The sequence below is a fragment of the Monodon monoceros genome, unplaced genomic scaffold (genome assembly GCF_005190385.1).
Source record: "Monodon monoceros isolate NGI ecotype Baffin Bay Population unplaced genomic scaffold, NGI_Narwhal_1 Super_Scaffold_9, whole genome shotgun sequence".
NCBI classification, from domain to species: domain Eukaryota; kingdom Metazoa; phylum Chordata; class Mammalia; order Artiodactyla; family Monodontidae; genus Monodon; species Monodon monoceros.
Window position 1 is genome coordinate 38,415,593 of NW_021703786.1, and position 15,362 is coordinate 38,430,954.

At 61.8% G+C, this 15,362-nt stretch overlaps 1 protein-coding gene across 10 annotated transcripts in view; it reads right to left on the reverse strand.

Annotated features, from left to right (window-relative positions):
• The window catches only part of TOM1L2 (target of myb1 like 2 membrane trafficking protein), an 83,578-nt gene that overhangs the window by 12,237 nt on the left and 55,979 nt on the right, over positions 1-15,362 (reverse strand). For 6 of the 10 annotated variants that reach the window (XR_003792088.1, XR_003792090.1, XR_003792091.1 and 3 more), the window contains 9 exons: positions 13,871-14,005; positions 12,554-12,688; positions 10,824-10,940; positions 6,106-6,239; positions 5,594-5,614; positions 4,142-4,190; positions 3,720-3,843; positions 2,250-2,367; positions 814-889 (listed from right to left, as the gene is read on the reverse strand). Coding sequence is in view for 6 of the 10 variants with exons in the window: in XM_029213264.1 (XP_029069097.1) it covers positions 814-889; positions 2,250-2,367; positions 3,720-3,843; positions 4,142-4,190; positions 5,594-5,614; positions 6,106-6,239; positions 10,824-10,940; positions 12,554-12,688; positions 13,871-14,005 (909 nt within the window). In the remaining 4 variants the exon portion in view is untranslated. The remainder of the gene's footprint in view (positions 1-813; positions 890-2,249; positions 2,368-3,719; positions 3,844-4,141; positions 4,191-5,593; positions 5,615-6,105; positions 6,240-10,823; positions 10,941-12,553; positions 12,689-13,870; positions 14,006-15,362) is intronic. The other 4 variants (XR_003792089.1, XM_029213268.1, XM_029213266.1 and 1 more) reach the window with 1 other exon arrangement.

Here is a 15,362-nt window from a genome sequence, read left to right on the forward strand (position 1 = left end):
AGGCCTCAGCACTGCCGCCTGCCCGGGCCACTTGGACAGGGGCTGTGGGAGGCCAAGGGCTGGTGTTTGGGAAGCCAGGCTCCCCTCCAGTGGACAGATGAGCGCTGCCCCTTTGTAGCCCAGGATGGGGCAGGCCGGGGGGGCGGCTGTTCTGGGGCCACTGTCCCCCCAACGCCACCCCCACACACACACACACATTCATTCGTTCGTGGCCACACACATTTCTCAGGCGAGAAGGGAACCACCTCACGAGAAGCATGGAGGCACAAACCTTTTCCTTCCGGGCACTGCGACCTCCCAGAAATCACAGAAGCCCCTCCTTCACCTCCGAGCACCTCTGCCCTCAGCGCTGCTCCCCAACTCCAGCCCCCTCCCCAAGCCAGCCCCACCAGCCACCTTCTGACGGCAGGCCTGCAGGGACAGGCCCAGGCCTCCATTTCCCTTCTGTCAGAGAGCCGCCCACCCCAGGGCACTGCAACCTTTGGGGAGAGACCCTCTCTGGCCACAGGAGCCCTGCGCCCTGAGAGCTTAGAGCCACCATGGGGGACAGCAGAGGCTCCCCATCAGACCTCCCCGGGGTGCAGCCCCGCCCAAGATGGCTGGCGGAGTGCCCTCCGCACATCTCTGCCTCTCTGGGCCTGTCTCCTCCTGGGTGTCCTGATATGGGCGTCCCCACGGGTGGGGGGCACTCAGGAGCTGACATGGCTCACCCCAGTCTGCCCTCCGCGCCGCCAGCTCTGCCTAACTCTCCAGCTGGCTTTACCAGACGGCCCTGCTTTCCCCCCAGGCAGAAAAACAGGGCGAGAGACCTACCACTTCGGGGTTCTGTTTCCGACCGTCTACCGCAGAAACAATTACTCCGACGGCCTGGGGGTCCTCGTAGGTGGCCCTGGGGACGAAGCAGCACAAGCAGAGTGGTCACGGGGGACGGACAGGTGGTGACCTGCAACCACCCTCCATCTTCGGCACCTTCCTCACGAGTACTCAGAGGCCTCGGCATTTAGGTCGTGGTCTGGCCGCAGCTGAAGCCAGGAGGCCTGGGTTCAAGCACAGCCCAGCCACTCGCTCGCTCTGGGGTCTGGGACTCTGTACCACCTCCATTTCCCTCTGTTAAGTAACACTAGAGGCATTTGTAAAGCTCAAGGACAGGGTGCCAGAGGGCCCGGAACTGCTTAGAGCGAGAGACTGGATAGAAGCAAAGGGGTCACAATTCTTATTTTAAAAGCAGCGGCCTTGGCTTCCCTGGTGGCGCAGTGGTTAAGAATCCTCCTGCCAATGCAGAGAACACGGGTTCGAGTCCTGGTCCGGGAAGATCCCACATGCCGTGAAGCAACTAAGCCCGTGCGCCACAACTACTGAGCCTGCGCTCTAGAGCCTGCGAGCCACAGCTACTGAGCCTGCGCGCCTAGAGCCCGTGCTTCACAACAAGAGAAGCACCGCAACGAGAAACCCGTGCACCGCAACGAAGAGTAGCCCCCGCTCGCTGCAACTAGAGAAAGTCCGCCCACATCAACAAAGACCCAACACAGCCTAAATAAATAAATAAATAAAATAATAATATTAATAAAAAAGCAGCAGCCTCAGTGGCATCTGACAAGGAAGGTGGTCTCCCGGTCTGGGGTGAGGGTCTGTCACTCATTGCGGGGTTGTCTTCTTCTGCTCCCCGACTTCTTTTGCTGTATCCATTTTGAAAGCAGCTAAAAGGTGCCTGGGGCCCTGGGCTTCTGGTCAACCTGCTGAGTCCTGAGTACGGGACTCAAAGAGCTGGATGCGTCAAGATGCTGGGTCCCGGGGGAGGTGGTCAAAGGCTGAACAGAAAGCTCAAAGCAGGTTCCAGGGAGATGCAGGGGGCTGTGTGTTTTGGAATCAACTCCCCTAATTCCACAGGGCTCATCTTGGCCAGAGCCGCTGTCAGGAAAGACGCTGCTCGCACCCCAGGGGCGAGGAACCAACTCGGTGCCTGCCTGCCCCACCCCGTGCCCCCTGCTCCTCCTACAGACGAAGTTTCTGAGGCAGCAGCAGCGCGGGGGCAGGGAGAGCAGGGGAGCAGGTGGGAGGAACCCGCATGGCCGCCCGGCTCGGGGTGCTGGCCTCCACTCAACAGCTGTGTCTACCGCCAGGTCCCGGCAACCGGAGTGGAAAGGCCTGGCCCCAGTGAATAAAAGGCCCCTTTGTGTTGGCCGTGGGCCCAGGCCGGGGTCAGCCCTGCCCAGCGTCCTCTGAGAGCCACCGGAAGGGTCCCCACATACGTCTTGCGCTGCTCAGCCGAGGAGCTCCCTCTGGTCTGGGTGAACATGTCAAAGCCGTCCCGGGGGTGACACTGCTGGAGCGAGCTCAGGGTGCCGCTGACACTCTCCGCGCCCAGGTCTGTGCAACAGAACAGAGGAGGGGTGGGCGACAGCAAATGTGGGGCTGACCTTAGGAAGAAGTCACCTGGCGGGCTGAAGTCCTGGGGGGGGCAGAAGGGAACGAGAACAGCCCCCGAGCCCCCCAAGTCGCTCCCGAATGAGGGCGAGCGGCGAGCAGGCGGGCCGTGCAGGCTCCTGTCCGCACCAAGGCGCCCCTGGGAGCCGGTCACAGAGGCCACAGGCCAAGGTCACTTATGTGACAAGTATTTCGTAGGCGCGCGCACGGCCAGAGCTCAACCCTGACTGGACCACAGTGACTCTGGCGCGGTTCCCGGCCTCAAGGGGGTACACAGAGTAGGGGGACAGACAGCAGCACAGAATTAGGTGGAGATATGGGCGGGGGACCGGAAACTGCCACAGGAGCGGGAGGGGGGCTGGGCGGCGGGCAGAGTGGGTGACGCGCGAAGGGTGCCGGCGGAGAGACGAGGCTGCTGAAGAGGTCACACGCCGGCAAAGGAGTCGATGGGGAAACACTAGAGCTTTTTAAAGCAGGGGCAGCGGAATCCAATCTGAATTTTAGGTATTAAGCCTGGTGGCCACATGCTGGGTAGACTGAAGGCAGAGAAAGAGGAACAGTGGCTACCGATACATGAGAGGTCGAGAAGCCAGTACAGCAACTGGCAGGGCACTGAGTGAAAGCTTGATTCAACCGAAATGAGACGAAGGTACAAAGACAAATATTAAGGAAACAGAAGCGCAGGGTGGAAGACAGCATTTTGAGAGGGCCGTGCTGAGGTCATGTAACACTGTGACCTCCTCTGTCCCAGACTGGGCTCATCCAGCCCGGGTGGGGCATCCAGCGTCACGGACACACATTATACTGAACAAACTGCGAAAAAATGGCATCTTTTGTTTTAGGTTTCAGAGGATGGCCCACTCTCACTGCTATTAGTTCAAGGAGAGCAAACCCCTTCCTGTTGACAAGCCCAGGGCAGACGTCACCGATCAGCCATGGACTCTTCCAGGCCCCGACGTGGCCTCAGCATCCTTCCTGGGCCCACGTGCCAAGCACCCAAGGAGCTGATACCTATTTGCCACCCTTGGCCTGGTTGACGTTGAGAAGGAAATCACTCCAGCCATAGAGAATATGCCACATACAACACAGCAGCCACCTTTCTTCAAAAAGCCAACAGCTTCCAGTCCCTTGGACCACCCCGCACCCCTGCTTTCCAACACGGGTTCAAACTCTAAGTTTAGGGAACAAGCCTTCAGCTGAAATGGCACAGCAGGACCCAGGCACACGCTGTCCCACGGGTCCCCCACAAGGCCGGCGGGGGGCGGGGGGGCGGGAGGCAGTTCCGGGACACTCACCCAAGCCCGCAAGCTGGGACGAGAGGGAAGACGGGGGCACCGTGCCCCCCACGGTCGGGCTCACCACGGCTGGAGACCCCGGGCCCAGGTCGATGAGGTTGTCCTCTGTCACTTCGCTCAGCACCTGCCGGGCAGGAGGTGGGCTGAGCCCCGGCCCACGTGCTGGGCCCCGAGGGTGGGCTGGCAGGCACCACCCAGGGTCCCGGGTGGGCTGTTGTGAGTTACCCCCCGCCCCTCCCCCATCTAAGGGACAGCGAGGTCCTGGGGGCTTCTTTGCCCCCTCCCACCAGGGATGTGCCTGCCGGCACCTCCTCAGAGCCCACCCACCAGAGCTTGCTCTCCCCTCGCCCGGATATTTTAACCCCAGGAGACCCCAGGTTTCCCGGCCTCCAGAAAGGCGAGAATTCTGAAGGAATACTCACTCCATTACTGGCATTTTGAACGGATCGGCCTGACCTGTATCGTTCAAACCTAACGGGGAAAGGAAAGTGGAGTAAGGAGAGGGAGTGCCTGGGACACGGCATCGCAAAGCCCACTGGCCTGGGAAGCTCCCGGGGCCCGTGGGCCGGGAGGCCAGCAGAGACCCAGGCTCTGGGGAAGGAGAACCACCGGGCCCATTTGGGGGGCCAGGGAGTGGACAACCCCCAACACACAACTTCGCCCTTCCTGCTGCTGCATGGGGCTCCCCCGAGTGGGGATCAGCCTCCCAGCCTCCCCAAGGGCACTGCAGGTGCGGGCTAGCACATGCAGGAGGCCATCATAAGCACCCCCAGGGCTAGCCACCTTCCCTGGGGGCGCCCCAGATCCAGAGGAGAACAGCAGCCCCCCCCCGTTGGACAGCTCTGTGGTGGAGTGACGAGCCGAAGGGCTAACTTGCTAGGGGAAGGGGTGGGGCCCAGGGCCAGGCGCGTGGAGGAGGAGGGCAGGCACAGGCCCCAGCAGCTGCGGGAGGGTCGGTGAGCCAGGGCCCCCGCCTGCTGGCCGCAGCCTGGCCGAGGACAGACTCTCCTCTCCAGCACCCAGGTCATTCTCTATCAGGTGGGGACCAGCATGGCAGCCCCAGACGCCACAGGCTAAGAGGCCAAGAGACCTCTCCAGCTGGGGATCTGCTGAGATTCCCTGCTCCACATTGGGTCTCCCCATGTGCTGGGTTCAGCACCTGGTGAGCAGGGATCCCCGGGGGGACAACCTGGTCAGGCCACCCGTGGGACACAGTTTATCCTCAGTGGTCGACAAGGACAGAAATATGACCCCCCCTGAGGCTGTCATGCGGGAGCACCTTCCCATGCCCTTGCTGACCATCAGTCTTAGCAAAGGTTCTCTGGCAGGAAGGGCACCTCAGGGCTGCCGGCTCCGGGCTTTGCCTCTGAATTGCTGTCACCCTGTGCCAGAAAGGGCTGAGACGGGTTTAACAGGTGAAAAGCTCAGCCTGTTTACAGTGGAGACCCTGGCACCACAGGGCAGGAACCCGGGGCTCTGGGGCCGGGAGTTGAGGCCCCTGGCTCTGTTCCTGCGCTCCCGTGGCACAGGGGGCCCCAGACGGGCCCCCATTCCTCCTGTGGAGGGCTCGTCATCTGTCGGGTGGACACAGGGCCACCCACCGCTGCCACCATGGTCGAAGCTGAGACACAGCCCAGAGCTGTGGCAACCACAGCAAAATCACCCTCTAAGGCCCAGATGCGAGCATCTGTCACCCGGACCCTACGTGATGCCAGGTCATAAGACCACGAGTCAGCGGCCCGGGGCCCAGGCCTCATCCTTAGGAGCAGAAGGCTGGCCAGGCCAAGGTGCTTTCTGGGGCAGCCCCGTCAGAGCCACGGATGGGAGCCCGCTCGCCACTTCCCTGCTTGCTGAGCACTGCCTGGATCACTCACCTTTCTCCCTGAGGGACGGCTCTGGGAAGGCAAAAGAATATGCACGTTTGTTACCTCAAACCCGAAAACGATTTGGAAGAACGGAAATGCGTGTCTCTCCCAGCACTCACACCTGCCTGCTTCCGCGCTCCACACACGCTGGTGGTGGCAAAGGAAGGGAAAATCTCTCTTTCTCTTTTTTTAAAAATGGGAAAGAGGAAATCTTTTTTTCCCTGATAGATTTCCCTTAATTAAGGATTTCCCTTAATCCTTTTCAGATTCAGAGGATCTTCAAAGGAGCAGGTGCAGGAGCGCAGGGTCCCCGAGCCCCATCCTCCCTCCTGGGCTGGGGTGACAGGGGCCAGCCCGAGGCCCATGAAGGGCAGCGCCTGACTCTGCGGCACGTTCCTGTTGCTGGCTCCCAGGAGAACAAGAAGCACTTCCCCCTCATGGGAACAGGTCAGCATATCCGAGGAGTATTTTCCGCCTCTACTCTGCACGCCCCACCCCCCCACCCCCGCGCCGGCTCCCACCTCTCGTATCGGAGGAAGACGTTGTTGAGGTCATCGTTGACGTGCAGCAGCTCCTCGGTGACCTCCTCGTTGCACACGCGGGAGATGAGCTCCACGACGCGCTGCTGCATGGCGCGGCAGGTCCTGTGCAGCTCCTGGGGACACAGGTCTGGCTACCGCGGGTGCCCCTTGTTCACACTCTACTTGCTTTGCAAATACATGTGCCAGTTCGTAAAGCCACACGGGCCCAGGCTTGTCCACAAAGCCGGGCGTGTGCGGGAGGCCAGGTGGACCCCCGCCCCGCCCGCCAGGCGGCGCCTCTTGATGGACAAGCGTCCTAGCGCACACCCTGCTGTGCGCAGAGTACGGGTTTGCACAAACCGTCTGGAAAATCTAAAAACGTGATTCTCTGCAGTTGCTTGTTCTCTTCAACAGACCGTGCCAGACGCCACCCTATCACTTGGGACAGGATGCCCCAGCCTCTGTGTATCATCATGCATCTCACCCGCCAAGACTCCCTGTGCGCTATGAACACGCCCTGAGCCCGCACTGCCGCCCCAGACTGCCTAGAGTGCCCTGGGCTCCCCTTCACCTCCAGTAGGTGCAGACTGGATCCCAACCACCCCAGAGGGTGAAGCCCCCCGAGAGGAGGCTTCACGGAGGCGCCGCCAGCCCAAGGAGAACCAGCCCCTCAGCAGGCTGCAGGGGGCGTCTCAAGCACCTGGCACACATGCCCGAAGCACCAGTAGCACCCGCAGGGAGAGGCCAGGGCTGGATTCAATCTCCCCCCAGAGCCCAGTCCCAGCTGGGTGTGGCGGCCAAGGCAGCAGCAAGCAGCCCTGACCATCAGCTGTCTGGGGGTCCAGCGCCCTAGGCTCATCTCTCCCGGGGTGCGATGGGGGCGCTGGGAAGAGGTGAAGCTCTGCCGATGGCGCTGGGCACCACCACGGCAGGCAGGGTGGCTATGCCCTCATCTGTTCGGACACTGATAGGTCCCTGTAGAGTTTCACTCATGGAGGAGGTGTTCCATCACTTTGCAGAACGTTTGGGAAGCGCTAGGTGGTTTCTGGGGCCTCGCCTGGAGGAAGGATGAGACCCGAGGCCGTGCACTGGGGTCTGGCTCCCGTGGCCTTCAGCTGGGGCAGAGGCGGGCAGGACATCCCCCACCCGCTGGCAGGGCCTCGCATGCTCTACGCCTGGGTTGGCACCCAGGGACCCCCCACGGAGCTTTGCCTAAACACGGCCCGGATCAGGGGTCTCCAGGGGTCTCTGCAGAGAGAAAGTTTCACCTTCTCCTTGCTTCAACCTTTTAAGTTACTGTCTTAAAAAAATTAAACAGGAAGAAACGAGAAGAGATTGCACGGGAGAGGACCAGAGCATGAAGATCTGTGCCACCACAGACACCCGCTGGCTGCCTGCGGGCCCTCCACGCCGTCACCAGCAGGCAGACCCTACCTGCCTCCAAACCACCCGGACAGGCACCTTCTTCTGGTCCTGAGCCACAGACAGCCAGAGCCTGCCCGGCTTGCCCTTCCCGCCTGGCAACAGCTGGGACAGGAACTTCCTAAACGCGGACGGTCTCAGTCTGGCTTCTGGGGTCTGGTTCTCAACAGAGGGGAGTGCAGCTGGTCACTGCTCTTGGTGCAAAAGCCCTCCATCCACCAGAAGACTTGTAAAATGTCCCTTTTCTGTCTAATTCATCCCAATGCCTGTATCTTTTCTTCAAGGGACATTCTCCTCCCCACCTTGCAAAACAATCTTTTAATCATCTTCTGGGTCTCCTCTGAACCCGCAGGGAATAAGGCCCTGAAGATCTGCTTTCTACAGCTGCAAAGGAGACAGGAGGGAGACAGAGTCTTTGTTGAAGGGAAAGGGGGAAATAATGAAGCTGAACACGTAGAATAAACTAGATTTCTCTAGAGAAAATGGTCCTGGCCCCCCTGGTTTTTGTTGAAATGAGGCAAGAAGCGAGAGGGGCTAAACCATCTGCTACTTGAAGACACAATGTGGGATGGGCCTCCTTCGTCAGCTGAGGGATGGCCGTGAGGGATGCCCATCCTGGGCGTCACTGGATTAATCACGCGTTATCACTAACTGCAGACAGAGCTGGAGAGGCTGATCTGGGGGCGGTGGGGGCACGGCCGCCGGCATCGGGATCTTTAGAGATTCCCAAGGCCGGACTCCCAGGCGCAGCCAAGGGCATAAGCTCCAGCAGACAGAGATGCAGAGTCTCAGGACAGGGAAGACGTGGCTGGACAGCCCGTGAGGGAGGGAGACGGAGGCTGCAGGTTCCCCAGCGCTGCCCCCTGCTCAGAACCACCGGGCCACCCGAGGGAGGGCGGCCGACAGCCTGCAAGCATGGAAGGACCTGCTACGTGAGGGAGGAACTTGTGTCTGCTCCAGCGGGTGGAGCAGACAGACCGGGGCTGCAGGCACGGTGTGGACGGGCTTCAAGCAGCCGCTTCCCGACCGGCCAACGGGGAGAGGTTGCTCCAGGCTCTAAGTCACCTGGCTCATCAGCGGCCAGGCCCAGAGTGAAGCCAGGGATCCCTAAGCCGTGGCTCTTCCTGCCCTGTCGTGCTGCTTCCCAAAGTCTATCCAGGTCATGTGTTTGGAGGCGGAAGTGCCTCCCCAGCCTGTTGCTGAGGATGTTCAGAAACAAGGCAGCACCAGGCATGCTGCCAGCATGGGGAATCAGCACAGGGTGGGGCTGGACAAGTCGCCTCCCAGGTCTCTCCCAGCCCAGAGAGGGAAGCTGCTATGCTCCCTCCGGGGTCCCGCCTCCCCTCGCCCACGCTGCCTGAGTTCCTGCCACTCTGCGAGCCTCGGGTGAGGCCACACCTGCAAGTCCTGTGCAAAGCACAGGAAGCCATCCGGACGCAGCCGGCCAGGATGCTGGTCCGCTGCAGCGGCGCGCCCTCGCCGACACCTCCCGTTTCCCTCTTCCCATTTCCTCCCAGCAGTTTACTCAAATCCACAGCAGCTTCTGTGGGCATGAACACTTGGGCTGGTGACAAACGCATTTATTTCCACTTTGAGCTCTGGGTAGCTTCTGCCCTGAGCAATCTGGCCACCCTCCAGCTCGAGTGAGGGGTCCCGGGGCACAGTCTGATCCCATCCCTTTCCAAGCAGACCGTGGCACTTTCCCACATGCAGCCCCAACCCCTGGGAGATCCTGCTCGGCTGGCTCGAGGAGTGAGGCCAGCGGCCAGGACAGCCGTGTCTGCTTACAGAGCTGCCGGCTCCCAAGTCTCTCGTGCCGAAAGGACAGCCTCCCACTGACACCCAGAACCATTCTCTCTGTTTGACTTATAAGATAGCAGCGACGTCGGTAGGCTTGGAGTTGGAACAAGACAGAGGGAAGGGAAACGTCATGGGAAGCAACCTATTTTTGAAAACTGTGAGCTGACGCCAGGAGATCAGGTTCTGTTTGTCTTGGCTGATGGGCGTGTTTAAACACACACGCACACGCAGAGGTGTGTGCTGTCTGCTTGGCCCTGGCTGTCCGCAGGGCTGGCTTTGTTCTGCTGCGCCTGCTACCAGGAACTCAGCTCTGTCCACTGCAAACCCCTGTCAGCAAGAATTCTGGTGCTGACACAGCACAGAGCTGCCTCGAGAGGCCCCTCAGTTCCTGCACTGTTCCTGGACTGATCTCAGTTTCCTGCGCCTTGGGTAACGCCTGGAAGAACCCCGCAGACCGCAGATGGAGGCTGACGCGGCACTGATGGCATGCCTGAAGCTGGGCTGCTGCGGGCACTGGTCGCTCGGCGTCCAGAGCAGCCGGAGGGCCCGGACCCAGGTAGGTAGGCCGCCCGCTGTGAGATCCTCCAGAGCGGGGACCACAGCCCACACCCTGGGCAGGTCTCCCCCACCCACACCCTCACCCCCTTAGGGGCTGGAAGGGGGCACGGCAAGAGCTGCTTGGGACCAGGCCACCCGGGAAGCGTGCCCTCCTGGAGGACAGCAGCCAGCGTGGCCCTCAGGGGACCAAGACCGGCTGCCCCGAGGGGCAGGCGTGGGAGGTGCTCCCCGCTGGCCCTCACATTTCACAGCGTCCTCTCCACCCTCCAGGAGGTGCTGCTTCTGCGGGCGGGGCCGCTGCCACTTCCCACCGATGCCAGAGTCTCTGAGACGGTATCAGGAGAGCTGGGCGCCAGCTCTGGGCCTGGCGGACCTGGGGTAGGAACCCTGCAGGCCAGCTCTTTCCGCCTGGCTCCCAGACCTGCAGGTGGCCAGTGAGCCACAGAGCCTCTGGAGCCAGGACGTGGGCCACCCTGGCCGGGGACCCTCAGCTTCACCCCAGAAGTCTCAGAAGTGGCTCCCACGAGCAGGAACAGCTAGCGGTCCCTGCACGTTTGTGACGTCATGTTGGGTGAACAAAGCGACACATAAAATCATACACCTGATACCATCTCAACCCCATGTGAAATAAACATGGAAAAAATGTCTGAAAGAAAATACATCAGAACACCGACAGTGCTTATCTGAGGACGCTGGGGTTAAAGAAAACCATTTTCTTCTTTGTACTTCCTTTTTCTTTCGATGGGCACGTATTTTGCAACTGGCATTTTACAATGAGGAAAAAACGTTTTTAAAGAGGATAAAGAAGAGAGCACCTGGGACTGGCCTCTGACCGCCTCCGGGATGCGTGGGCTGGACGCGGGCCTCCTCGGGCTCGGTCCCTCTAGAGGACGGGCCCCGAACCCCATCCCGCCCACCCCCCGCCCGGAGGCCCTCACCTGCAGCAGCTCCAGATCGGACGAGTCCTCCTGCCCGGGAACCATCTCCGTTAGCATCTCGGACATGACCTTTGTGTTTCCCCGAACGACGTCCAGTTCACTCCGCAGCCTGGCGATCTGTGGGGGCCGGGGGAAGCGTGGGGATGGGGTCAGTGAGCCTGCACCAGGTGGATGCGGGCCAGCTCTGTCCGCGTCTGCGCACGGGGGGCGCCGGCAGCTGGGAGCCCCGGGAAGCGCGGGCAGTGCTGGGTCGGAGCGCGGGGGGAGGGGGCCGAGCGGGGCCTGCAGGGGAAGTGAGCCTCTCAGGCCCCGTTTCTGCTCCTTCACGTGGTGGAGAGCGTGGCCTCCGAGGTCCCTGCAGGTCTGGGGTCCTCGACTAGGAAGCTCACAGTTGCAGGCTCTGGCCCGGAATCGAGGCTCCAAGCACAGCGGCCTCTGAGCCGTGCCTTCCCCACCGGCTCCCCATCCAGGGGTGGCTGTCCCCACTGCCAGCTCCACAGAGCTCCCCAGAGCCGGGACCCGGGCTGCCTCTCCCACAGCAGGGACAGCTCTCTGAGCCTCACAGGCCAGCCGTGGCCATCCAGGGGCACACCCCGCACTGCCCAGTCGGATCTGCTGTCCCTCTTCACCGCATTCAGCCCCCTCTCGTCCTGCCCATGTCCCCTCGCCCATCCCAGACCCTCCTTCCGACCGCTCCCGACCTCCCCCCGGGCGCAGACGGCCAATCAGGGGAGGGTCTCGGTGGCCGTCCAACTGCAAACGCGTCCGCCTTCCCTCTTCCCAGGGTCACCTGGGAGGCCTGGTGCCGGCTGTGGCGGGGGCCCAGGAGGGGCAGCAGTAGTTTCAGCTGCGGCCTCCACCTCCTCCCTGCTCCGGGGATCCCAGGGGCCTTCCTGCCACTGCCCAGCCGGCCCATGACGCCCGTAGGGCAGGAGAGAAGGACCGCCGCCGCCCGGTCTACTGACAGGAGACCGAGGTTAAGCGACCCGGCTGAAGCCTCACCAGGAGCAGCGGGCTGAGCCCAGGCCTGTCCGATCCCAGCCCACCACCTGCCCGGCTACCCCCTCCTCGGGGCCCACAGAGCGGAAATGTGCACACACTCCGCTAACCGGACACAATCGCTTGAGCCCTCTGTTTAAATGAGGTTCCATAATAATGAAACTGTCACAAATAGTAAATGAGAATTTAAAAAACAGAAACAGTGGATGGATTTTCTTTCAAGTCTGACCAATCCTCACTTTTTAACTAATGGAAGTTCTATAGATTCGTCTAAAGACTCATCTCCAGACTCCTCCAAAAGAATCCAGGTTGGCATTGAGGCAGCATTAGCTCCGCAGGAAATAACTCGGGGAGACTGGGCATTGCTCGGGACGCAGCAGGACTTGGTCCTCCCTGCAGGCTCCGCCCTGGCCCAGGCTGACTTCTCTCAGGATAAGTCTAAACCTCTCTGTGGACACCCGAGGCCCTTCACAACTCCGCTCGCTCGCTCCCGGGCTTTTGGCCTCACCTCCTGCTGTGATTCTTGCCAGCCCCACCCCTGCCCCGTCCCGTCCTCCAAACCGCCCACCTCGAGTGACCACCGCCCTGGACAGCGCGCCCTCAGGAGGGCCGGGCACTTGCACCCATGTCGCCGACACCCTTCACAAGGCCCGTCTGGGGAGGCCTCCTCTGTCTCCTGGGAGACCGAGGGCAGCGGCAGGCTCGCCTGTGGCCCCTAAGCGTGCACGTACCTGCTCTGAATTGGCCGTGATGGGGCCCGCAGCGCTCAGAGCCGGGGCCTGCGGCACCAAGGAGGAGCCACTGCTCGTCCTCGGCTGCGACTGGGACTTGGGCATGCTGGTGGCTGGGTCCACCTCCGGGACGCTCTGCACGGCAACGACAAAGCCTTCTGTCCGCCTGGGCCGCCTGGGCAGTGGCCTGGCACTGCCCCCGCCCCCCCACCCCTCCTCCCTCCACGAACCTCACAGACACCGAGGCGGGCCACAGAGGCAGCCCCCAGCGCACCCTGTGAGGGCTCTGGCCACTCTCCCACCGTCAGGACCACCTCGGGATCGGAGGGGAGGGCCTGCTGGTAAGTTTTCTAATCAGGAGCCCCCGTTTGGCACCAGAAGGTTACTTTTTGGCCTTTACAAGCGGACTAATAGAAACAGTAATTATGCAATTTGCTGAACGTTCTCTGTAACTACAGGAACCGCCACGCTGCTCTGCGTCACGATTCGAAGAATAAAACAGGTTTACTCCACAAGGTGCAGCAAGTGGCTTGGAGGGATCACGTGAGAGAAACACTAGGAAAGCCCAAGTCCTCGTGCTTCCCTCTGGGCCCCTCGCGACCCCCTGAACGTGAGCCGTGCCCACGCGGGAGGCCTGCACGGCACCGTCCCTCAGAGATGGACAAACGGGGCCGTGGCAGAGGGAGCTGGGGTGGGTGCCTCTCCCAGATCCTGAGCCTCCGGCTCTCCCGGGGCAGAAGAGGGCCTGGCTGCCCCCGAAAAGGAAGGATGGCGTTACCTGGGCACCTTCCCTCCTGAAGCTGCTAGCATGTGGGAGCTGCCCTCAGCGGGCCCTCCCGGGGCTTTGCATCCCAAGGCTGACGGGAGTCAAGGGTGACCACTCATAGCCCAAAGTAAATTTTAGATCCATTTGACTTGTCCAGTTCAAAAACCCATGAACAGGGACCTCGCCAGCCCCTCGGCGTTGCCGATGTGGAGGTGGGGCTCCTCCGGCCGCCCTGGGAGATGCGGTCCCCACACCAGATGCCTGGGCTCGGGAGAGCAGGTGCCGGGCCCCTCCCAGGATGGCTCCACCCTAGCGGCCATCTCCATGACAGCGTCCACACTGCTCCTTTGTCACCTTCTCCCACAGTTGGGGTGAAAACCGGGGCGGGTGGGGGGGGGTCCCTGAGCCACCAGCCACCAGCTGTCTCTCTCCCGCACCCGCTCGTTATCAACAAGAAACACCCTGGAGCCCTAAGGAGGCTGATGACAAGCTGAATAATTCAGAGGCTGTCCCTGCAACAGGCCCTTGGGGACGCGGCCGCCGAGGCTCACCCGCTGGGGTGTGTGTATGGGGGACAGCGCGTCCAGGTCGGCCATGGGGAACTCCATGCCCTTCCTCTTCAGCTCTTCGTAAGCGTGCACGACGCCCGTGAGGTCAGGGCTGCTCCGGAAGGCGTCGGCCCACGCCTGGAGGGGAGGAGGGGGCCTGTTAGGGGCGACGGGGCGCTCAGGGCTGCGGCCCAGCCACGCTGCTCCTTCCTGCCAGTGCCACCAGGCTGAGCACGAATGAAAGCAAAGCACAGAACTCAGTCCCAGCGTGGGGCACATCCTAGAGCGGAGACGGAGTGACCACACCGAAGCATGGGGCTGAGCCCAGGAGATGTGCCTGGCAACGTGCGGCTGGAGAGGCCGCGCCCGTAGGATGCGCGGGGACAGCGGCGTGGCCTCCACGCTCTGCGCATGAAAGTCCAGGCTGACCCTAGTAGGTCAGGGAGCCAGAGTCCACACTGCCTGGCCACCCATCCGACGGGCGAGGTGACTGCGGCCGGGGCAGGTGCACCCGTGCTACTCACAGCGCTGGCACCAGGCGCCCGTGTGCGACAGTCCGCTGGGAAGCTCGGCCACTAGCTTCCGGTATGTAAGACACAACACGGGGAGGAAGGAACACATATTCCAAAAGGCTGCCGCTCGTCTCTGATTCAAGGAACTGTCAAAATTTATCTTTAAATTCTGTTCTTTGGAAGTTATAGAAGATATCAAAAAAGGAAGTGCCTCCAAAGGGCAGCCCCCAAGAGGGGCCCAGAGGAGGAGGAAAGCCGTCCTGTCTGCAGCTCTGTCGCTGTCACAGGGCCCAGCTGCTTCCCCCCATCTCTGACCAAGAGGGCAGTTTCCAAAAAGCCTCGTTCAGTTTGGCTGCTGCATCTCACTGACCACAAACCCTGCCGTGAGCCCGGCCTCCCGGGGCCTGCTCATCCAACCTGCACACGCAGGGACTTAACGCCCACGTCAGGACAGCCCCTCGTGGTCACACTTCCTCCTGGACGCTGGCGGGGGGCGCGTTTCACTGCCCACGGGGAGGTGGGGAGAAGCAGGCGGCAGTCAGCTCCTCCTGGAGCCGCCTCCGGCCTTCATTGCTGCAGAAAGACAACAGCTCCAGGGGAGCCCTTTTAACTTATGCTGCCTTCCACCCCCAGCAGGTCTGACATAAGAAGACCACGACTGTTCTCTCCAGTCGGCTGACACTTCTTGGGGCACCTGTCCAGCAGCGGTCAGCAGGCCCCATGGACGGCCCCGCAGGGGGTACACGTGCCCACCTGAGCAACTACGTCCTCCTGCTTCAGGAGCCTGGCCCTGGGCCCTCGGAGGGCTGGACTGCTCTATGGGTAGATGTGGGCCCTGGGTCGCACCCACATGCCAGCCCGGGCCAGGGAGCAGGGAGAGCCTGCCTGCTGGGATGGCGCGGACACTCAGGAGAAGGTCTGTCCCCTCCCTGGCCGTCACCCGGGGTTCTGGGTAGCCTGCCTTGTCGTGACCAGCACTGCTC